Source organism: Echinops telfairi, unplaced genomic scaffold, assembly GCF_000313985.2.
Source record: "Echinops telfairi isolate 266 unplaced genomic scaffold, ASM31398v2 ScPeMD7_7400;HRSCAF=8409, whole genome shotgun sequence".
Lineage (NCBI taxonomy): Eukaryota > Metazoa > Chordata > Mammalia > Afrosoricida > Tenrecidae > Echinops > Echinops telfairi.
The window spans coordinates 61,720,828-61,743,722 of NW_022111300.1; the positions used below are offsets into that span (position 1 = coordinate 61,720,828).

At 48.6% G+C, this 22,895-nt stretch overlaps 1 protein-coding gene across 8 annotated transcripts in view; it reads left to right on the plus strand.

The window, feature by feature from the left end:
* ATP9B (ATPase phospholipid transporting 9B (putative)) overlaps positions 1–22,895 on the plus strand; it is a 118,247-nt gene that overhangs the window by 23,639 nt on the left and 71,713 nt on the right. For all 8 annotated transcript variants that reach the window (XR_006680662.1, XR_006680663.1, XM_004715925.2 and 5 more), the window contains exons 5-7: positions 2,996–3,104; positions 7,348–7,406; positions 13,401–13,452. Coding sequence is in view for 6 of the 8 variants with exons in the window: in XM_004715925.2 (XP_004715982.2) it covers positions 2,996–3,104; positions 7,348–7,406; positions 13,401–13,452 (220 nt within the window). In the remaining 2 variants the exon portion in view is untranslated. The remainder of the gene's footprint in view (positions 1–2,995; positions 3,105–7,347; positions 7,407–13,400; positions 13,453–22,895) is intronic.

Consider the following 22,895-nt stretch of genomic DNA (forward strand, 5'->3'; position numbering starts at 1 on the left):
CAATTCTCTTCCCAGCTGTCTGCCCATGGCATGCTCTAAATAGTCTGTTGCACTGGCTACGCGGAACTCAGGCCGTAGTTATGTGGTCCCTTAAGGAGGCAACGGGTCAGAATTGATAGGCTACAGTGCAGAATCAGGAAGCATGGAGGCCAAATCTTACTACTTTCTCAGCTCCTCTGGGACATGTAGGGCACCTCAACTTCCTAAGGACAGACTCCATCTGAACCTATCACTGTCTTCAGTATTTTGGCTGTTGACCTCTGCTATAACTCCTTTAGGATATCCCGAGTGTGTGTGTGTGTGTGTACACACTCAACTTTTCTCTCCTCACCCCTCCCTTGTCCTCTTCCCTCCTCGGATCATTCTTACTTCTTTCTGTCTAAAAACCCTCCACTGGGTCAGCTGCCTAGATACAGCTCCCTGTCTGTTCTAAGGCATGGCCCACTCCCACTGGGCACAAACAGACCACTTCTCTTTAGATTGCATATACTTTATTTGCAAAGTCTGTTGACCAACCGCTCAGGTGTATCCAGTCACAGGACAGGTGTGGCCTAAGACCAAACAAAAACTTTTCCCCCCAGAGCTGAGGCAAAAGGCCCACCACAACAGACTGACCCTCAGATAATCAGATAGTGGTGGTCAGGCTGAGGTGTGGTGGGGAGTCCACAGCTGGGCCTGGAGCTTTCTGGGTTGAAGAAAATCTTAAAAGGAGATGAGGGTGATGTCTGCGCTTTCTGGAAACTCATGCTATTCTCCTTAAAGGGCAAGTCTTGTGGCCTGTGAGGTCAGTCAGCAAAGCTGTTGTCAGCCAAAGCTGGAGGGCTTCAGTGAGGGTCGGCTGGCCATCTGGCCACTCTGCAGGTGTGCTGACTACAGTCGTTGGCACAGGAGTCACGCTTGGCGTCCTTTCCCACTGTGCCAGAGCATTGCTTTAGCACACTTATCACTGACCGGACCCTGCACTGGGGGTACCATGCAGGCCAGGCCCTGGGCTCCAGTGGACATTGGTGGTTCCCTGGTGAGGAGTAAACTGGCAAAAGGGATGGGGGGCCTACCTAGGCTGACCATCTTCCTCTTGTGGAAGCTTCGCACTGCATCCTGAGGAGTCCAGATACTGGGGAACTGTTGAAGGTTGGCAGGTCCTTGGGCTCAGTGGTTTTCACACGAATGCTAACCAGTGGGCTATAGCGAGGAAGCCAGGCTCGTAGTTGCTTCTGGTGGGAGGACAGCTAGGAAAACCCTAGCCAGCCAGACCTTTGCTAACCTGGGTGAGGGGATGGTGCCACCACCCCCAACCCCTGGGCTCCTAGCTCTGACCACACCACACCTGGGAACCTCTAACTAGGGCTCCAGCTGTGGCCTCTCTCCTGCTGTGCCTGCCTGTCACCTAGCCTGGCACAGTAGCAGCTCAGTAACTGCATGTCCTCCTGGATGGGGCTCCACTGCACCTCCCAGCTGTTCCCGAGGGTTGCCGTGTGACCCACCTGTCAAATTCAGGCCGATCCTCGTATATACTGCTGGGAGGAAACTTTGAGGGGCTGAGGTTGAAAACCAAGATGCTGGGAGTGATCTGGTAAGAAAAGAGGGTTTGTGAGGTGGCAGGGAGCAAGCAGGCCAGGATCAAGATTTGGGTAGCCAAATCAGCAAGGCTTGGTGGTACAGGTAGAGAACTAGAGCGAGTGGCGGTGGTTTTGCCAGGAAAACTGACAACTGGTGGGTGATATAGCAGGTAGCATTGGGAGAGCGCTACTCCCGATTCCTGCTCCGGGGCTTGGAGCAGTGGTTCTCAACCTGCCTAATGTTGCAACCTTTTCATACAGTTCCTTGTGTTATGGTGACAACCCCCCAGCCATAAAATTATTTTCATTGCTACTTCATAACTGTAATTTTGCTACTGTTAGGAATCAGGTGACCCCTGGAATGGATTGTTCAACCCCCAAAGGGGTTTCGACCCACAAGTTGAGAACTGCTGGCTTGGAGCGTGTGAGGGCTCCGAGAAAGGCATCCTGGATATGTAGGGATGCAGAGGGCATGGGGGCTCTGGGAGAGACGTGGTGAGCAAGGGTACCTGGGGCGGCGGCATGTCAGTAGCGTGGTGGAGACAAGTGCAGAACTGAGGTGGGAGGGACAAGAAAGGCATTGATGGTGCCATGTGGGGACTAGTTTGGGGTTACCACGTGTGGTTTAGTTTGCAGGCAGTTGTGTGGACTAGTTTGGGAGTACCATGTGTGGACTAGTGTGCAGGCCGTGCACATGTGCACTAGTTTGGGGGTACTGTGTGTGGTCTCGTATGGGGGCCGTGCACACCAGAACCCACTAGAGTGCCCTGAAGACACTGGCCAGGGGCTGCCTGGGGCACAGAGCTGTGTCAGCAGATGTTGGTCTGTCTTGGAGAAGACCCCCTGAGTGCAGTGTGCCTTGCTCCCTCAGCTGCAGCAAGGTCGTCAGTGTTATGAACCCCAGTTCTTCATCCTGCTGAGTGTCGGAAACTGTGTGGGGTGGCCTTTACAAAACTGGTGCCTGAGCTACACACTACACTGACGTAGCAAGTTCACAATAGGTTCATTTGGTGCCATTTCAGGAAAACTGGTTTGTGAAACGGCATCAAAGGAACCTATGGTGACTTTCACTTAAAAATGCAGTTCCGTGAAACTGCAGCTGAAGGGCCATCCTGAGCCTCTGTTCTGCCAAGTCACTTTGTACCCCGAGTGCACATGTCCTCCCTGGAGATCCAAGGGAAGATGTTAATGACACAGCCCAGTGCTCCAAGTACAGCTCAGAGGATTGCCTTGGCCGTGTCTAGCGTGCAGAGCAAACGGGGACCTGGACTGTGCTGCTGTTGTAGGCTCTTATTGTGTGTCTGGGGTTTCATTGTTATTGTTTGCCTTTGTTTTTGTTTAATTTTTGAAGAGTCACACAAGTAAAAGACTGAATCTAAAGTATAAAAAGCGTCTTCCTTCTTAAAGTCAGTTTTTATTGTACTTTTTGCTTGTAGGGATTTGTCTTGGCTGTTACTATCATGCGGGAAGCAATTGATGAATTTCGACGATTCCAGCGAGATAAGGAAATGAATTCACAACTATACAGCAAGCTTACTGTAAGAGGTTAGCAAGACATCTTTAATCCTTTTTAGCAATTGCTTAACATACTCAACACTTTGGAATTAACCACGTGCCCTGATTGTAACTGAGAATTGTGTATGAGATTTCATATGGGGTCCAATTGGTTGCCTTAGAATCGAGAATGCGTCACCATATCCGGGCCCATTTTTATTCCTGCCTTATATGTTTGAGGGCCTGCACAAGCATGCCGAGCACACAGGCACGCACACAGCCTTGCAACATGCACGTGTTCTCTGGGGCTTGATAGCACTTCATCCAAGCAGCTGTGTCCTTGATCGTGTGTGCTTGGGTAACAGGTGTGTGAGAGTGAACACTCCTGTCTTTCTGCTCTTTCCTCTCACTTCCCATGTGGGAACCTGACCCCTAACCCTGCTGGATTACAGAATGGGTCTTCCTTTTCTGTTTCTCACTCTTGCTCTGTGAGTGTTGGGGACTTTGCTCATAAGACGCGTTGATCAGCACTGCAACTTGTTAAAGTTCTTTGCTGTTTTACCTTATAAAAATAAAGTCAGTAGGTGTTTGAGTGAAAATATGTAATCCTCCAGTGCAGCTTTCTCTCTATAGCAGTTATTCCTTGAGGAATCCAGTCTGTCATGTTGAATCTTCTGAGTCTCTGTGTGCTGACCTCACTCCATGCATGAATACTTTCAGAGGGAGTCTCGGAACAGAGGCTCACAGACGCAGGCTTGCTGCACTTCTTGCTTGGAGGAAGGATTTCCTGTGATGGACATCTCCTCCCAGCTGCTCTGGTGGTGTGCCTCTGTCCTAGCTGAATTTCCCACCAGAGTGCATTGCCTCTATAAAGTAATGTTTATTGATGAATAACTATATGCTATGTACAAAAAACCCACTTTACTTTCATTAACTTGCTTGTTGGCCTCACTGTGTTTGGACCAAGTTGAGTCATACGAAATTAAGGTTTAAGTTTTTAGCTTCCTTTTTGAGGGAGGGCCTTGCAGGTTCACTGCCTCGAGATAGTCATATGCTTACCTTTCGTGGATTTGTTTGGATCATGGAACCTAGAACACATGGAATCTAAACTTAACATTTTTCAACTGCCTGACACAAGTGTCTTATGAGAGTTTCAGTTCAGAAGCAGATGAGAGCTTGCGTCAAGTCGGAAGGCCTCGCTGGGTCAGAGAATCCAGAGCAGCAGGCCGTTGAGGCCTGATCTGTGACATGGCGGGCGGGGCCACATTGACAGAGGCGGTGGGGAGCCGGCGAGGATGAAGGGGTGAGTGGCACCCCCTGCTGTGCTTGCTGGCTCATAGCCCTTCCAGCACCCACATGCCATACATCCAGCGTGTAGTGTACCACCCATCCACTCCATTGAGCCCATCCTAACACAGGGACCCTGCAGGGCAGGGTAGGACTGCTTCTTAGGATTTCCAAGGCTGTAACTCTACCTGGGAGTGAACAACTTCATCCTTCTCCCCTGAGCAACTGATGAGTTTGGGCTGTTGACCTTGACGTTAACAGCCCAGTGCCTAGCCCACACTGGCCCCAAGGCTGCTCCTCTTCTGGTTGTGAGCCTGCTACTCATGCTGTTCCTCTTACTAGTGCTCTGTGTCTTGCAGTTTGGCAGATGTTTGAGAAAGTTTCCCCCCTGCAGAAAGCCAGGGGCAGAGAGTGTGCCCTTATGCCTATGGGGGTCTTATTCAAGATTCTGTCCATTTGCTGACCAGAGACAGGCATGGAGTGTTTTCATTGCTGTTTGTTGATAAAATATGTGTAAAATGTGGAGCTACTGAATAGATTTCCAAACCGTTGTCATTTTCTGCCGAAGTCTCTGGTGAATGGCGTGAATTACTATTGACACTTATTTCAGTGTTTAGTCCCACATAGTGCCTCAGGCAGAAAATCGGCGCATTGCTGGACGATAAAGCCTGTGTGTGTAGCCCCGTCTGACAGCTTTCGGACTCTTAATTGGTAATCACACAGATGGTAGAGACTATTCCAGCTAGTGAGAGCATTTTAGAAGGGAAGTGATTGCCCAATATAATTTATCCTGTGAGTAACATTCCGTGTTTTATCTTGAAGTGTTTGTTACCAGGATATAATATTTCATTATTTCAATATTCTTTCTAAGGCTAGCTAATTCTTTTCTGATAGGATAATTTAAAAAAAGAAGAATTGGTCGTGTTTGTTTGTGCCCTAACTTATTTAGGTTATTGCTTAACAGTGTTTTAAGAACTGTTTTGGTTATTGCTGACAAGTGTTAAGAAAAGGAATCTAGTACTTTCTTCACACTCTTTACAACTTCTTAGCCCAGATTTTAGCCTTTTTGTTTTCTTTTTACACATTTCCTGGTCTGTAAATGTTTGTTGCTACTAGTGTGTATTTCTTAACCTCACTCAGATGTAAGTTTCTTGAGGGTAAGAGCTTATTCAGAGTAAAACCTGACTTCTTCCCCACCTGCCACGCATTGGCACAGGGATGACCTTTGCCCCTTCCGGCCTCTAGGGGTCGAGGACTTGGAGTACGATCCCCTCAGCCTTCCTGTCCACCCTTTCTCTGTTCTGAGTGGAATTAGGAGTAGGGGCTGTAGACTGAGGGAGCTCGGGAGAAGTCCCTGTCCTCCCTGCAGTGGGGCTGCTGCTCTGTGCTCAGCACGCTCACTCCAGTGAGGCCAGACCCTTTGACAGGCGGTGACTGCGCCTCCCTGTGTATTTTGTTGGGATGCACGTAATTGACACCCTTCCTGTTAGTAGAGAACCTTTTCGTCCATCGTGTCTGCGGGTTGTGACTGTGCTATGTACTCTCTAATCCCTGTGACATTTGACCCTTTTTCAGGAATTGGCACCAGACGGTGGTAAACTCCTTTGGTGCTCCACAGTGGCTGAGGCCCCTGTGAAGTGCCGGCCAGGTTCTGCAGCAGGTCAGCAGAGCAGGTCCCAGCACGGAGCCGCAGGGCTGTTGGCAGCTCTATGGCGTTTTCAGCTCGCTGTCTGCATGGGCATGCAGTCACGACTGGCACTCTGTGGCCTGTCACGGCTCACCAGAGCTTGGCCTGGATCTGCAGCTCCGGAGGCTGGGGGAGGGCAGGGAGCTTGCCTGATGAAGCAAATGGCTCTGGTAGCTATGGCCCCGCAGGTGAAGGCGTGTGGGTCTTCAGGACAGAGCCTGGACAACAATTTGGGGCCATTTGTAAAGAACTCGTATATAGTGATAAATGGTGGGTTATCTCCTAAGTAATCGGCAAATATGGGAACTTTGGAATATGGGGACACAGTCTTGGTTTTTTAGAATTTGGAATTCAGGTCAAACAAGGGAAGAGCTATGAATGGAGACCAGTTAGTGGAGTGATCTGCTCTGTTTGAAACCAAGGGACCCAGGCATTTCTGCCCCCTGAAGCTTTGACATTGGTCAAGTATGACCTTCCTTCATACAGTCTGGGCACCTGGGTTGCTGAGAGCCGGTCTGGAATGCTTTGGTTCTCTGAAGAAAAACTATGTACTTAAGTTCCTGCACTGCAGAGCATGGGGGCTAGGTGAATTTAATGGTGAGCCTAAAGCCGGGTCGTGGGCAGAGGAGTGGTTGTTACCCTCCCTGGTGATGGCCACTGGTCGACATTGTGGGAAACAACAGTAAAAGGCCACTGATGTTCCTGAATGTGTGGGCCTGACCATAAACTAAGAACAATGATTGATTCTGCACTTCAATCTAGGACTCAAGTTGAAGTAGCTTAGACATTTTCCATCCTTAGCTGTGTCTGTAAAGCTACTAGGGAAGGTGATGTTATTGGATTTGCTTCCTTTCTCTGGTCAGCTGCGTGCCAATCAATGCCATCCATGCTATGAATTTGAAAGGATCTTTATGTCCATCTATGTGTTCAGCCATCATGATATTTTTCATTCTTTGCTGACTTGATTTGATGGACACTTGAAACAAAAACAAAGTGTGGCGAATCCCCCCTCCCCCAAGTGGACTGTGCTTTATTAACACAGAGGGCTTCTCGTCTCTCTCTAATTAAAGGGGTGTTTAATTATTGTACTTGGTGATTTACTATAAGAAGTAAGCTATTCATGACCATGGGTGTCTGGTAAGTTTATTTGGAAAGTTTAAGAATTGAAGAATCGAGAGATTTCTGATGTATGTGCTCCCCATATCTGATGTGTGTGCTCCCCTCCTTCCCCCACACCAATTCCTAAAGTGCCAACTTCAGTCGAAACTTGAACTTGTGAGTCTTTTCCTCCAGCTGACTCTCCTTCTCCATTTTTCCTAGGCAAGGTACACGTTCAGAGTTCAGACATACAAGTGGGAGACCTCATCATCGTGGAAAAGGTGATTCATTTCCTGTCATTCAGTCATTAACAGTGAGCCTAAGTGCAAGGAACTGTGAGTCCGAACTGACATTAAAATGCAAACATTCTTGCATGAGCTTTGGTATATATGGAAGAAAAACCTCGATTTTTGTATATCCTGCCCTGTGGAGGTAAAGTCCTATTTCATTTGAAGTATGAAATATGTTCATTCTTAATGAAGAATTATGCTTGCATGTAAGAAATATTTCACTGGACTCAAGAGTTACATTCATTAGAGCCTGCTTATACTGGACAGCGTCATATTCCAGAGCTTGCTTTCCACAGAAGCTCTGTGGCATGTCATTTTGGGGTATTGTTGCTTCATGCTTGATACATACACTTTAGGGGAGCACGTGAGTGGGACCAGAAGAGCCTGTGAGAGTTTAGTGGCTGCAGGAAGGACTCCTGAGAGACTAGATGCCCAGCGGGCCGTGTGTTTGCTGCGGCACTGGGTCAGGCTCATGACGGCATGGTCTGCACGCTCCTAATGGTATGAACGCCTGCCTTACGAGGGAGGTGCAGGTAGTGTACAGTGCTGGTCTCCTATGTGCAAGGCCCGCTGCCTGTCTATGGAATGGACTGGTTGACAAACCACACTCTCTTCCTCAATGTCCCTTTCACTTTCTTAAGGCTCTAGAGCCCCAATGAAATAGTGGGGTACACCTTGGGCTGTTAACCACAGGTCAGTGGTTCAAAGCCACCAGCCACACTGCAGAAGAAAGCTGAGGCTTTCTACCTCTGTACAGATTTGCAGTCCCAGAAACTTGCAGGAGCAGTTCTGCCCTGTCCTATTGTTGGGTCGCTGAGTCAGAATCGACTTGATGGCAGTGAGTTGAATTGGGAGCAACCCTGGCTTCTTCCAAAGGACAAGTCCCTCTAAAGGGCCCGGAAGAGCAGGTCATGAGCTGTGTTTCAGCCGGGTTCCCCAGCATGTGCCCAGCCAGGGCCCTGGCCACAGACGTCCCATCTGGACACCGAACATCACTTGGATCCACCTCATTCATTAGAGTGATTCCCACTTAGAGAATTCTCTGCAGCACACCCGAACAGCCTGCCACCTGCCCTGCAGGTGCCCCTGACACCACATGGCATAAGCCACTGTCACGGAGATGACCCTTCCTTTTACGTAGTGCTGGTTTGCACTGAGTGGTGGTTGCTACACGTTCATCCTGTGGTGTGTTCCTGTGGTGTGTGTGTGAGTCTGCGAACTTACAGTCTGAACTCCGTGGGATCGCCATGTGTTACCCGTGTGAATTAGGACTCATCACCTCACTGCCTGCTGTGCTGTAACCTGGAGGAGAGTGGGCAGAGCATAAGTCCTGGTCCTTCATGAAGGAGGAGGCTTGAGTGTCCACCTCCCGGGAAGGAGACCCTGCCCTGGCATCAGGGACACAGACGGAAGCATCGGGCCCCTGAGGGTAGTGACGGCACCACCACTTCGTGCTCCTTTTCCCTGTGCAGGCGGAAAGCTAGGCTGGCCGTCTGCATCTGTGCCCCCTGACTGCACAATTCCACTCACAGGGCAGGCCATGTAGGAGAAATTGGCAACCTGTGTCCACATCTGCCGCCTGTGCTGGTGTCCTGCCGATCTGTGAGCCTCAGGTGATGGTTGAGGAAGCAAAGAACAGAGGGTGTGGTCCCACCTGTGTGGCCCAAAAAATCTGGTGTGCTTTTGGAGGTGGGGACAGGCTGGCTCCACCGCATGTGTCATGGGCATCCTCAGCGCTCCAAGGACACAGCCCCAGAGGAGTGACCAGCTGTGGCGCTTGCCGAGGAACACTTAGAGGGCCATCGCAGTTTTCTACAGCAGTGTGGTCCGCGGTCAGAGCCCCTCTGACATACTGGAGAGACACAGTGATGGAGACAGGGCCGCTCTGGGGCAGGTGCTTGGTGTATTGTTTCACGAGCTCTGGTGATTTTTGTTATATCTCTTCAAATTGACGTGCGAGGATGGAGGAGGCGTGCGTGAGGCGGCCTTCACCCAAACAGCCCCTTAGGAGAAGGTGTTGGCAGCTGTGGGAGTGTGGCCCTCTCGGCTGAGATTGCGAGCTGGCCTTTGGAGGAGTGACCCACTGCAGGTTGGCTAAGCACGTGGAAGGGGCTCAGGCCCTGGGTCTTTCTTCTCCTGTGTCACCAGCCAGAGGGGAGCTTATTAAGCAAGCGAGTGCAGAGGGCTCACTGGAGCCTCTCGAATTCCCTGGTCCTGTTGAGGTCTCATGGCGGGCGAGGGGCAGGTACCCTGATGATGCTGCACCGCACAGACCGGCGCCTGAGGCCGGCCTTCCTCCCATTTGCCTGTCGTCCCATTTGCATACTTCATTTTGGTACTAGTGCTGTGCCACTGAATTATTCTGAGGCCACTTCCTGTAAGTTAATTAACTTCTTTCTACATGCTTAATGTTTTTGTGGTAAGTGCGTCTCAGCTGGGAACCGTTGGGTTTTAGCTTTCCTAATTTAGGGCGAATATTAAGGACTTGACTCTGTAAAGAAACAATTTGTAACAGTTCATTATTTTTCAGTTTTTCCAAAGAAGCTGTCCTTTGTTTAAAAAAAAAAGGCAGTAAGAGACTAAAACCACATAGCAACGGTGATTCCAATAATATGGCCATATTCTGGATTCTTCAAGGTTATCATGAAACGAGAAGTGGACTCACAGATGATTTGTCTCAGGAAAAACCCACCCCAAGGCAGAGGTCCCAGTGCCCCTCTGTGCTTGTGCTCTGGGAGAAGAAAGTGGCTGCAGAGAGCTGCTCTTGCCTGACCAGGAACCCCAACGGTTGCCAGGAACCAACTCAGAGGGGACAGTGGCCTTCACAGAACAGAGTCCATCTCTGGTGTACCCATGCTTTCAGGGCTACTTGGAACCGGTGATAGCAGGCCGATGCCTTGTCACCATGTGGTTTCCTGGATGGTGACGGGAACAGGTGAAGATGGGCCTGCTGGCAATGAATCCCTGGTCAGACCTGCATCAGGTTGGGGAGGAGGGGCACTTTCCTGGTCTTGGTTTTTGAGGCAGTGTCATTTAACAAGTATGCACTAAGTCAGAGAAAAAGGAAGGAGCCCCAGTTGCATAGTGGTTGCTGGGGTGAGGGAGAGAGATGGGCTTTCTATTCCGTAAAGAGTACGGCTTGCTGTGACTCGGCAGCGATTCACTGCCAGTGAGTTTGGTTTGGGAGAGGGAGGAGCAGGCATGCGCTGCAAGATGAAGACGCAGGACTAGCAGCAGGAGGCAAGAGTGAATGTGCTGCCCCAGGGTTGGCCTCCTCAGCCCTCCCTGACCCTGCACCTTTGGCAGCTCCTCTCCTAAAAGGCCCTGTAATTCTAGCATTCCTGCCCTCTCGTCCCTTCCCAAGGACACCATGCTGTGCCTTGCTCGGAATCTCCAGGAGCAGGTCCTGGGCTCGGCCTCTACGGTCCACAGCTCGCTGCCTTCTGTCCTGCTCTGCTGTCGGCACAACCTCCGCTGAGCAGGGGACTGTGAACATCACACCCGAAATGCCACACTGGACATCAGGAGTAGGACTCACGCACAGATGAAAGCAACGAAAACGAAGGTTTCATAAATCTCCCTGTTCACACAAGTTCATATGAGTAGAAATACAAGTTTTCACTTAAAACTCTAGCTTCTTTTTAGAGGGGGATACCTATCTTGTCAAGTAAATGCTGCCAGAGAGAGAGAATAACTAAAGCCTCACACGCCTGCTGTGCCCTGCTTTCTGTTCTTTCCCCAGAAAGAGGCAGGGTCAATACCACGTTGGATATGCCACAAGTCCCTTGGGTCGGGGAGCCCAGGGGCTCCCAGGTCGAGGGACACTGCTGGGAGCTACCATAGCTCCTGCTCTCCCTGGCGGGAGGGTTCAGGAAGGCTCTCGTTGGATCGGCTTATGTGTCTTTCCATTTTCAGGTAACAGGGCAATCTAAAGAAAGATGGCAGGAAGCTGTGCCAGCTTGGTGCCGGGCTTGATCCTGGTTGGTGCCCCTGTGGTGCTGGTGGTTTGGTGGCCGGGTTTTGGTATTCCCAAATGTGAATTCCCGGTACAACAAAAACCTTCTCAGTGTGCGGCGCTGCCTGAAGACTTTGACTCTGGATTCAGTTAGAGATGATAACTGGATAAGCAGTGGTGGTGAGACTTCATCCCATGTACTTTGGACACGCGCAGTGTTTCATTCTGTTGGACTCGGGTGCTGTGAATCAGAACTGGGTGGACGGCCCCTAACAGCAGGGAGGCTCACAGCTGCTGTGTGAGGGCACAGTTACATCGACACATGGGAGACAGCAGAGCCACACTGCAGCCAACTTAGTCTTGTGGGCAAGGACAGGGAGGGCTGAGAGCTTGCCTCAGGGACTTGGGCAGATTCTCAGCCCCCTGGAGTTCTTGGGCAGCTTTGCACATCTTGGTCCAGGTGCACCCCCATAGACTCCTCAGGGGTGCCTGCAGCAACAGCACTGGGAACTCAGGGACACAGCCAACAGCTGGAGTAACAACTGCAGCTGGGCCTCCTGTGGGTCCCTATTGCCCAGGAGCTTTACGGCTTCTCCTCAGGAGATCTCTAGCTGGAGTGGGAAGAACGGGCCTTGGAAGAAATGGTGCCCTACAGGAGGTCAAGTGCAGAAACATGCAGAAAACACCCCATCAGAATTCAGTCCAGCCAAGTCCACGACAAAGGCCAGCTCTCATGAGCAGCCCTAGAGGATGAGCTGACCACTGCTCTATGGAGCTTGTCCCACCTCGTCCATGGCATTGGCTCTGTGTCCCACATTCTGATGTCTTGGGTTTTATTAGCATTCAGTTGAAAATATTTTTTGTTGTTCATTATGACTCTTTTCATTCCCCAAGGGACCTTGAGCTAGTTGGTTCATTGTGCCAACCTGGCTGATAAACACATGTGGGGTTCACTTGAAGGGCGGAGGGATAAATGACTCGGTGAGCCTTGCCTTTCTAGTTCTCGGGTCTCTTGCTTTCTGATGGTCGGACCAGGGTGAAGCTGCTTTAGCCAGTTCCCTGCTTTAACTGGCAAGGCTCACTTCCTGCAAGACATCCCTGAGGAGAAGCCACATGGACCTACCCCGATGCAGCCCTGGGTGCTGGAGCACCTGTGTGGAGACCCCTGCCAGCGCTGAGATGTTTGCACATTCACTGACTCGGCTTTCCTCCTGCAGTCGGCATCATTGCTTCTGTTCTGTGAGATGGAGGAGGACTTTGTGGACTGGTGTTGAACTTATGGGTTAATGTTGGACTTGTGGGCTTGGGCAGCACTGGGTTGGGATGTTTTCTTGATGCGCACTTAACCTTTATATAAAACTCTCTTATACATGAGTTTCTGTGGATTTGTTCCTCTAAAGTACCCAGACTACCACAGTCCTTTAGGTCTTCTGTGGCCCTCCTCACTTTGGGTAAAGGATGAGGGCGTCGTCCTGTAGCAAGTTTGTAGAAAAAAGGAATGACCAGATCATGGAGCTTTCCCATGGACCTTCTAGAGCCCCCTTCATCATGTGTCTATAAACCTGTATTGCATCTTGAAAGGTGGGCCTACTTCGCAGAATCAGTCTGGGTGGGGGGGTCACGGGCATCTCTCCTGCAAGTTGGGACCACCTTCCAAGGTGGCCTTGACACACCTGCCTCACGCAGGGCACCCACTCCTGCTTGTGCTTTGTGTGTGCCTGGAGGTAGAGAGGGTGTCGACAGCAGTTTCTGGGCTCATGCCGTCTGATCAGGACACACAGGCCCATGGAGCTGATGGTAGGCCATGCGTAAATGATGCTGACACGGGCACTAATGGGAAAATCTTACAGGTGCAACTGAAAAATACAGGGAATAGTCTGTTTTGGTTTGTGGCTTATGCATGCAGATTACTTCAGCACAAGTTTTCATTATGATACCTTAGCATATTATGTTACTATATCATTATTATGTTTTTACTAATTCTGCTTTGGGATGGAATTGTATTACTATGTATCGTGTATCTTTTGCAGAACCAGAGAATTCCATCGGACATGGTATTTCTTAGGACTTCAGAAAAAGCAGGTATCTTTTTTTAATTTTGGTGATTGATTAATTGGAATTTGGGCAATTTAAATTTCATTTTGGAAGGCAAAAGTAAAACTTGCATATGTAAAACTTCCTCCGAATGGCACTACATTGAGTTAATTTCAGAACTACGCTTTGCTTATGTCTATCAGGTTGATGTCAGCGAGTTTATTTGTTTTGAGTTAGGTTGATGGTGTTGGAATTTTTGCACCAGTTTGTCAGACCTCTGTTTACCATTGGTCACGTATAGACACAGCAGGAAGTGTCCCGAGTGGCCACCTGGAGAAGGCCTGAGGTCTGCCTGTGGTGGGCAGACCAGGGAGGGCATGGACAGGGCTGCCTCCCTGTGTGAGAATGGTTCTCATAGGAAGCTCGGTGTTTGGACAGCTGGCTCAGTGACGGACTTGGCTCTTTGCCCCATGCCCAGAGATTGGTGGGGTATGCCATTCCCATGGGCCAGCCAGCCAGTGTGCTTTGCTGACCTGGAGTTCCATTGTGTGTCATGGCTGGTCAGATCTGTCCCTGCATGTGGATCCTCTCACCTGGTGTCCCTGCTCTGGACCCCCCCTTCTCCTTTCTGCCTCTGTGGCTGCACGGTCTGCAGCAGATGACTAGGACAGGCCAGCACATGCCTCGTTCCTCCTGGGGGCAGTGTGCACTTCACTAGACTGGCTGGACTTAGGGTGTCTGGGTTTGGAGGGGGACTCAGGACCCTCTCTCTCTGGTGGAGGGGGTGACTGTGTTCTGGGTGGACTTGTGGTCCCTCAGGCCCCCACCACAGCATGGCAGCAGGATGCATGGGCAGTCTTCTCCGGGGACAAGGACATGCGTTTGGGAAGCTGAGAAAAGTGAAGAGACAAGACCAACCTGCTGGGGGGTCAGGGGACATGTGGCGGGCTTGAGTAGAAGTGCTGACCCTGATGGAGAGTGGTATGGGTAGTGTGTGGTGGTGTAGAGTGGGTGATATAGGTGGAAAGAGGGTTTGGATGGTGTGTAGATGTGGTGGGATGTGATGGGGTGTGGTGAGAGTAGAGCAGCCAGTCCATTTTACTGAGGAGGGAGGACAGTGAGTGAGTAGGATGGAAATGGCTGAAGTGGAAGCTGCCTCTTGGACATCGAGATGGTGCACGCTGAGACAGCTCCGTCTGAGTCCGCCCAGTGCCCAAAAGTACAAACTCCCTGTGGGCACATTGGTGTGTGATACTGTTTCCTTCTCTTTGTCCAACTGCCTGGCTCTCCAAACCCCACAGCTGTTCAGATCTGCTGTGTCCATGGACGGCAGGAACCTTGTTTCATTCAGTGCAGTTAGTCCTTATAAGGCACAGTGCTGGTTACAAGAAAGATCTTCAGCTCAGCCATTGTTGTCCTTAGGACACACCGCGTGCTCAGAAGGGACGTGGACAGCTGGAGCCTGTCAGTGCTGGCCTCCAGCCGCCCGGTGGCCTCGCGCTGGCTGTTCATACAGGGCATTCCCTTGGTGGTCAGTGTGTGTTCAGAATGTAAATGAAGCTGCTGAAGGGTCTAGTGACTGATGGTTTGAATTCCAATCAATCAATGGCTTCATCAGTTTCTTAATTCAGATCAAATGTCTCTTGAGTGAACACGGTTCTTTAAGGCCCTGAGACGTGAACGCTGCCGAGCTGTTGCCATCTGTCTCCTATAAATGCCAGTGTCGCTTGCACTGGTCTCCTAAGTAATGACCGTGTGGTCCAAATGTTGGGGACATGCTGCTGCACCCCAGCTCCCACTCCCTTGTTGGTGCAAGGGCCAGGCTCATGGCGCTGTGGGGCTTGGCCACGTCGTGGACTCTGTGCTGCTGCACATCTTGCTACCCACATGAAAATTTCATGCAGAACCATTAAGTCATATAAATGATTTAAAAATGAAGTTTAATGGCAAACGATCTGGCATTAGATATGCAAAGTCAACGTCTATTTTTCTTTTGTTGGGCCTCAACTGTCTTTCAGGGCTATTGGATGTGTGGGCCACTGTAGGCAGATGGCTCCTATTACAGGGTCACTTATTAGGACATATGACAGCCCTGTGTGCTCTGGCTCACCGAGCCCCATCAATTACTTCTTCACCACCGGTGCAGGTCCTCCAGTGTGACACATATACTGGCTGATCTCAATTTGATTGTCATTAAACCCATCCTTTCCTGTCAACTCTTGTCAATTATACAAACTAAAATCAAGTATTCATAAGAAGCCTGTAATAGGATATAAGCAGACCAATTTAATAATTCATTTTTGCTGAACCCTGACTGGCCTCACTTGTAGCTAGTGCTTGCTCTTGAGAAATGATGTGATATCGTTCTTTCAGGAGAAGTCACGTCTGCTGTGCTTTGTACTTTGCCACAGTTCATACCACCTCTCTAAATCACATCACTTCCTGGGAAGTGAGCAGTGGTCACCGGCTTGCCTGGTGAGTAATAGGCCATGCCCCCTTGGTCCAAACCATTGCAACATGAAGCTGCTTCCCCCCAGAGAAATCTAGAGAAGACACTTGGTGCACTTTCAGAGCCACAGACTGTCAGCTCGGACCGCTCAGGAGGGGTAGGGCACAGCAGACTCCATGAGTCAGGAAAGATGAGCATGGGAGCCCCGAAGGGTTTCCGAACCAAGAATCAGTCCATTCCAGGCCCCTTGTAGATGATGAACACACTCACATACAATCCCATTTAAGAGGAAAAGTCAGTCTTTTCAAAAAGAGCTTAACTTCAAGATAACTCACCCTGGAAATTCTCTTGTAACTTCTTTTGGTAGTTGAAACAAACCAGCTTGCTCAAAGTGTTTCTCTTGTTAATTCCTGATCAAGTACCGATGGACACCCTTTGTTCCTATCATCAGACGAAGATCTCCTGAGGACACGGAGACCCGGCCTCCATGGTTGCGTTTCATGGGTGATTGGAAGCTACCGTTGTGGCTCGAGCTAAGGGTGCCTCACGAAGGTGGCTGCAGGCTCGTGGGGGACTGGACATGGTGCTTACAAAGGGATTGCAGAGTTAGCACACATTGTCAGCGCTGAGTTGCTGCTAGCTGTGGTGAGAGAAAGCTGAATTGGCCGGCCATTTATCAAAAACATCATTTGGCATTTTTGCGGAGAAAGGGTCAGATGAACACTGCCGGGCGCTCACTGTGCATCTACCGGAGTCAAAGGGAGAGTGGTGGGCGGGCGGCTCGGCCTGTGCTGCTCACTGAGCACCTCTCATTGAGAGCCCGAGTAAGGGCCACTGCGCTCTGTGAGGTGTTCGCACGTGGGAAGTCCTCAGCTACCCTGCATGGAGTTCCCAGGAGGCATCACTTACCGATCCCTTTCCTTACACTCTCCTCACCTGTACGGCAGTGCTGCTGGAGAGCCTGAACTGAGGAGCGTCACCTGACAGGGAGTACCAGTTAGTGAATGATGGGCTGTGTTTCAGCCCAAGGTAGCGTAGCTCTTCCCAATGTATGACGCCAACCTTTAACATATGCCAGGTTTGATCAGCTTTCTTGGCCTTTCCCTCCAAGATACAGGTACCAACCCAGCTCCTACCCTGCCTGTGACAATCTGTGCTATCTCCAGGCCTTGCCAAGTGCCCTGGGGACAGAGTTGCCCCTGGCTGAAACCACAAAAGACTGGTTTTCCCCCATTGGAGAGCGTGCCAAAACAGTAAATCTTTTTTGTTTTTGTTTTTTAACAGAAAGAGTGTGTTTACTGAAGGGAGATGCTTCAGAAAAGAAATCCAAAGGGCCCTTAGCTAGTCTGAAAAAACTAGAGGTGAATCGTAGTCCTTCATCTATATTTACTTTGAGGGAACTTATTTCAGTGTTTTTCATCGGCGTTCTTTCTCAGCAAGAACAGAAAGAGGCTGTGATACTTGAGCCTTCACATACTAGCTTCTGCCTGTGTCAGCTTCTGTGCTTTTTCCAGCTGTATCCCAAGATCATAGGACCGCCCACCCCCACCTCCACCTCCTACCCCTGCAGCTCCAGGCTAAAGTTTCATTTGTTTGGTGCCAGCCACTGCCTCTTATTTTTACCAGATCCATGTTACAGAGATACCATTCCCAATGAGCTGGCCAAGAGCATGGGGCGTACCTCCCAACTCCCACCCGCAGGCATGGCTCTGTTAGCTTGGGGGTACCAAGGCTGCCCTGTGCCTCCTAGTGCCTACTTAGAGGTTTGAACAGGAAGATAAATAAGCACTGAGTTTAAAGACAGACTGGTAAAGGTTATGCACTCTCAAGAATAGAGAGCAAAAAATGAAGAAAACGCAATAATTGTCTCTTAGATGGTGTGCAGCTTCTGCATAGTACAGTGAAGTGTCCTGGAATTCTCACTCTTCCCAGTGGTATCCATAATTGAGTATATGTCCCCTGAATTTAGAGCCCGTCTCAAGTGAACACTTACAACCATATAGCAGACGAGTTGCGGATGACATGAAGCAAGCCAAACGTCATTAAAAAGATAGGAAAGAAAGAGCCCAATGGATGTCAGAAGAGACTCTGAAAATTGCATAGAAGAAATGAAGTAAAAGAGCTGAACAGAAAGTTTAAGAATAGTTGTAATGACGTATACAGCACCCTGAAATGAGAAAACCAGAAGGTGGAAGAACACTCCCAGCATCCCTCAAGCTGAGAGACCTGACGGCACCGTTTACAGCCTAGTTACAGTAGTGAAGGATTTGGTGGATTAATTATTGACCTATGCAGGAGCATCGAAAGACAATAGAAAGACTACACAGTCATTTTACAGAAAGGAATTGGTGGACTTTCGACTGTTTCAGGAGCTAGCATATAGTGAAGAACCAATGGCGTTAAAAGAAGTACAAGCTGCATTGAGGGCATCAGTGAAAAGCAAGCCTTCAGAGACTGACAGAATGTCAGTCGAGATCTGTTTCAACAAACAGATGCAATGCTACAAGCGCTCGCTTGTCTGTGCCAGGAATTTAGCAACTGTCTGGAGAGTTCTGTACCTTATGCCCATTCCAAAGAAAGATGAACTCACAGAATGTGGAAATTATCCAACAGTGTCATTGATACCACATGCAAGTAAAATTTTATTAAGACAAGTCAAAAACAACAAGTACATCAGAACTACATCTACAGGGAAGTGCTAGAAACACCAGCCCTGATCAGAAGACAGTCGAGACCGGAGCATGTGCACTGGTACAGATAAGAGCTCATGACACACAGAATCCAGGGCAGATCATCCCCTCAGGAACAGTAATGGGAGGAGCAATACCGGGAGGATGGCGGGGGGAAAAGGGGGCATCGAAGAACCAATCACAATGATCAATGCATGACTACACCCTACCCCACCCCAGTGGTGGGGAGGAGACAAACAACAGAAACTTAGGTGATGGGAGACAGCAGTCGGTATAAGATATGAAAATAATAATTTATACTTTTTCAAGGGTTCACGAGGGTGGGAGGGCTCAAATAGAGAATAAATGTCTAGAAAATGGCAACATAGGTACAAATAGGCCTGATACAATTGATGTATGGATTGTAAGAGCCTTCATTAAAGTGATCTTTCAAAAAACATGGCAGAATAAGGCATAGCTTTGTTGATATCAGATGGTCTTGGCTGAAAGCAGAGAACGTTAGAAAAATGTTTATTCCTATTTTGTGGACTCAACAAAGGCATTTGATGGGGTGGATTGTAACAAATTACACAATATTACACAAAATGGACATTCTAGACTAAATTGTTCTTATATGGAACTTGTACATGGACCTGGAGGTGATAGCTGAAATTAATCAAGGGGATGCTTTGTCGTTGAAAATGGGCAGGTGTGTATCATGTTGTATCCTTTCTTCATACTTTGTCTGCTGAGCAGATAATCCAAGAAACTAGGCTATATGAGGAAGAACATGACCTCAGTATTGGAGGAGGACTCATTAACAATCTATGATATTCACATGACACAATCTTGCTTGATGAAAATAAAGGGGACTTGAAATATTTATTAATGAAGAGCAAAGATTACAAACTTCAGCACAGCTTGTACTGTCATAAAACAAATTCTCACGACTGGACCAATATGGAATATTAGGAATGGAGGAAAGATTGGGGCTGTCAAGGTTTGCATTTTACTTGGACCACAGTCAATGCCAATTGGAGGAGCACTGAAGAAATCAAATGGTGTCCCCCAAATCTGCAAAATACCTCTTTGAAAATGTTAATAAAAACAATGTATTAGTCTAGGTACTTTAGAGGAACAAATCCACAGCAACTCATGTATAAGAGAGTTTTATGTAAAGTGTGCATCATGAAAACATCCCAACCCAATGCTGCCCAAGCCCACAAGTCCAACATTAACCCATTAACCCAACACCAGTCCACAAAGTCCTCCACCTCACAAAACAGAGGTAATGATGCCGACTGCAGGAGGAAAGCTGAGTCAGTGAACGAATAAGCATCTCAACACTAGCAGGGGTCTCCACACGGCTGCTCTAGCACCCAGGGCTGCATCGGGATAGGTCCATGTGGCTTCTCCTTGGGGATGTCTTGTAGGAAGTCAATCTTGCAAGCTGAAGCAGGGAACTGCTAATGCAGCTGCACCCTGGTGCGACCATCACAAAGCAAGAGACCCGAGAACTAGAAAGGCGAGGCTTCACCACCCATTTATCCCTCCGCCTTTCAACCAGCCCCACATGTGATTATCGGCCAGGCTGGCACAATTAACTAACTCAAGCCACCCCTTGCCAACCTGGCACCTGTATGTAATTCTTAACTTCACAATTGCAATTAAGTAACACCTATACCTTATCCCTATAATCTTGTGATTTTCCCCCCCTACCTATGAAAGTTTGTAAGCCAACCACTTCATGCCTTTATCTCCCCCAATTTTGGGTATCCAGTTTATATACTGCCCACTTACATCAACCCACTTCTCAGAGAAGGCAATCCTATTTTTCAACACGAAGAGTCTTCATGCCAGTTGGAACCTTGTGAAGTCTGCATCCATAAGCAAAGTCAAATCCAGACAGGCCATCCATAAAGTCAGCAACAATATGCACCAGTTCACAGGCTCAGAAATCTCCAGCTGGCCGGGTTCTGGTCAACTCAATGTGGGCTGCCTCACTCAGCCTCCACAGGGTGCCCAGTGGTCACCTTTCCTTAGGCCATGGGCTCTCACCAACTCAAGCCTAGCCCCCTCAGGCTAGGTCATGAACCTTACACCAGTTAACCTGCTCTCGTCTTCTCCCTTTTTCCCTGTAAACCAAGTCCACAGGTGTCAGCGGCCAAACTCAACCCCTTTCTTTATTGCTGCATTTCTCCCACTTCCACTCAACAAGTAGATCCAGGTGGTCACCTACCAAGCATTTCAGCCTGCTCACAGGCTCCCTTTCACAAATAACATGTTAGTTTTGAGAACTCAAGCCATGATATTTCCAATTGCCTCATAGGTGTTCGACAGCTGATCATCGATAAGGAAGAACAAAGGAGAATTGATGCCTTTGGATTTAGATATTGTTGAAGAATAATAGTTACTGTAACATAGACCGCCAGAAGAACAGACTCATCTTTCCTGGAAGAAGTACAGCCAGAATTCTTTTTAGAAATGAGAATGATGAGACTTTATCTAACATACTTTGAATATTTTGTCAGGAGGGACCAGTCCCTGGAGAAAGATGTCATGCTTGGTTAGAGGGTTGACGAGGAGGACAGGTGGACACTGGCGGCAGCGGTGAGCATTTCGAGGAGGCGCAGTTTTCTGTCCTGTGGCAGAGACGGACTCTGTGGGCCCGCAGCAGCAGCATGACTGGTGGTCAGCGTGGAGCGTGTGCTCCCAGGTGTTGGTTGACAGCGTATCTCTTAATGTCTTTGGAAAAAATGGCTGTCCAAGTCTTTTGCCCATTTTTAAATTGAAGTTTATTTGATGTTTTCTTGTTGCCTTTTAAGAGGTCTTTATACTTTCTCGATATTAAATCTTTGTTAAATATATGGTTCACAAATATTCTGTAGTTTGTCTTTTCACCTCCTTGATGACACCTCTTGATATGTAAAAACTTTTAATCTTGATGAACTCCAGATTATTTCTGGGTGTTTTTTTCTCCTCAGTGATTGTATGTCCTTTTGGTATCAATATCTCTAACCCCCTTGCCAAATCTAAGACTTACCTAGCCTTAACGCCTGCATTTGGGGTGTTAATCCATTTTGAGTCAATTTTTTTTAGCATGGTATGAGGTAGGGATCCAACTTCATTGTTCTGAATGTAGACCTCTATCACCTTGTGGAAACTGTACCATCACCTTCTATTGAAGAAACCAGTCACGACCTTTGGACTGGACTTAGCATTGTTGAAAATCATTGGGCCTCAAATGTTTGGGCTTACAAGTGTTTATGAGCTCTCAGTTTTAGTCCATCGGTTTATGTGTCTGTGGGCCAATTTTATACTGTTGAACCCAAGAAAGCCAGAACCTGTATGAGATGGAAATCTGCCAGAGAAGGCAAAGTTCCATCTTTCCCACTCACATGAGCAGGGGGAGAGTGATGAGCTGGGAGCCTGTGAGACGCGGAATGAGAAGGCCTCCCTGAGGGCAGCCTCTCAGGCTTCCTTGCCCACGGTATGTTTGCGGTCGGGAGCTTTGTGCCCTGTGACTTTTTCAAAGTAGTTTTGACAGTGTGGGGTCCCTTGTATTTCCACATTGAGTATAAGGATCACATTTTCCAAACGGCTGTTGGAATTTTGATAGACATTGTGGTGGAATTTGAAAATTAGTTTGTATAGTACTGACATCTTAATCCTTACTAAGTCTTCCAGTCCTGAGCATGAGGTACTGTCTCATGTACTTATTTAACAGAGATTCTCACTGCGTTTGAGTGTGTAAGCCTTTGTCTCCTTGATTGAGTTTATTCCTAGATACTGTCTTGCTCTAGATGCTATTATATATTAATCATTTCCTAATTTCCTCGTTGACCATTTATTGCTGGTGGGTAGAGATACAGCTGACTTTTATAAGTGATGTCTGTGAGTGTTTTTTGCTGAATTGATTATTGCCCTCATTTTCTTGTGGATTCTTTGAGATGCCTACTTATAGCAGCGGTTCTCAACCTGTGGGTCACGACCCCTGTGGGGTTTGAACGACCCTTTCACAGGGATCACCCGATTCATAACAGAAGCAAAATTAGTTTTGAAGTAGCAATGAAAATCATTTATGGTTGGGGGTGACCACACATAAGGAACTGTATTAAAGGGTCGCGGCATGAGGAAGGTTGAGAACTGCTGACTTCGAGGATCATGTAGCTTGTGACTAGGAGTAGCTCTCTCTTTCTGATTTCAGTGCTTTTACTTCTTTCCCTTTCCTAGTTACTCTGGCTGGAACTTCCGGGCTCGGTGGTGGGGCTGAGGGGCAGCCTTGTCTTACTCCTTATTTCAGGAGAAACTTCTTAAAAACTTTCATTCTGCCTCCCTGGCGTATGATGGGAGCAGTGTGGCGGAAGGCCCTT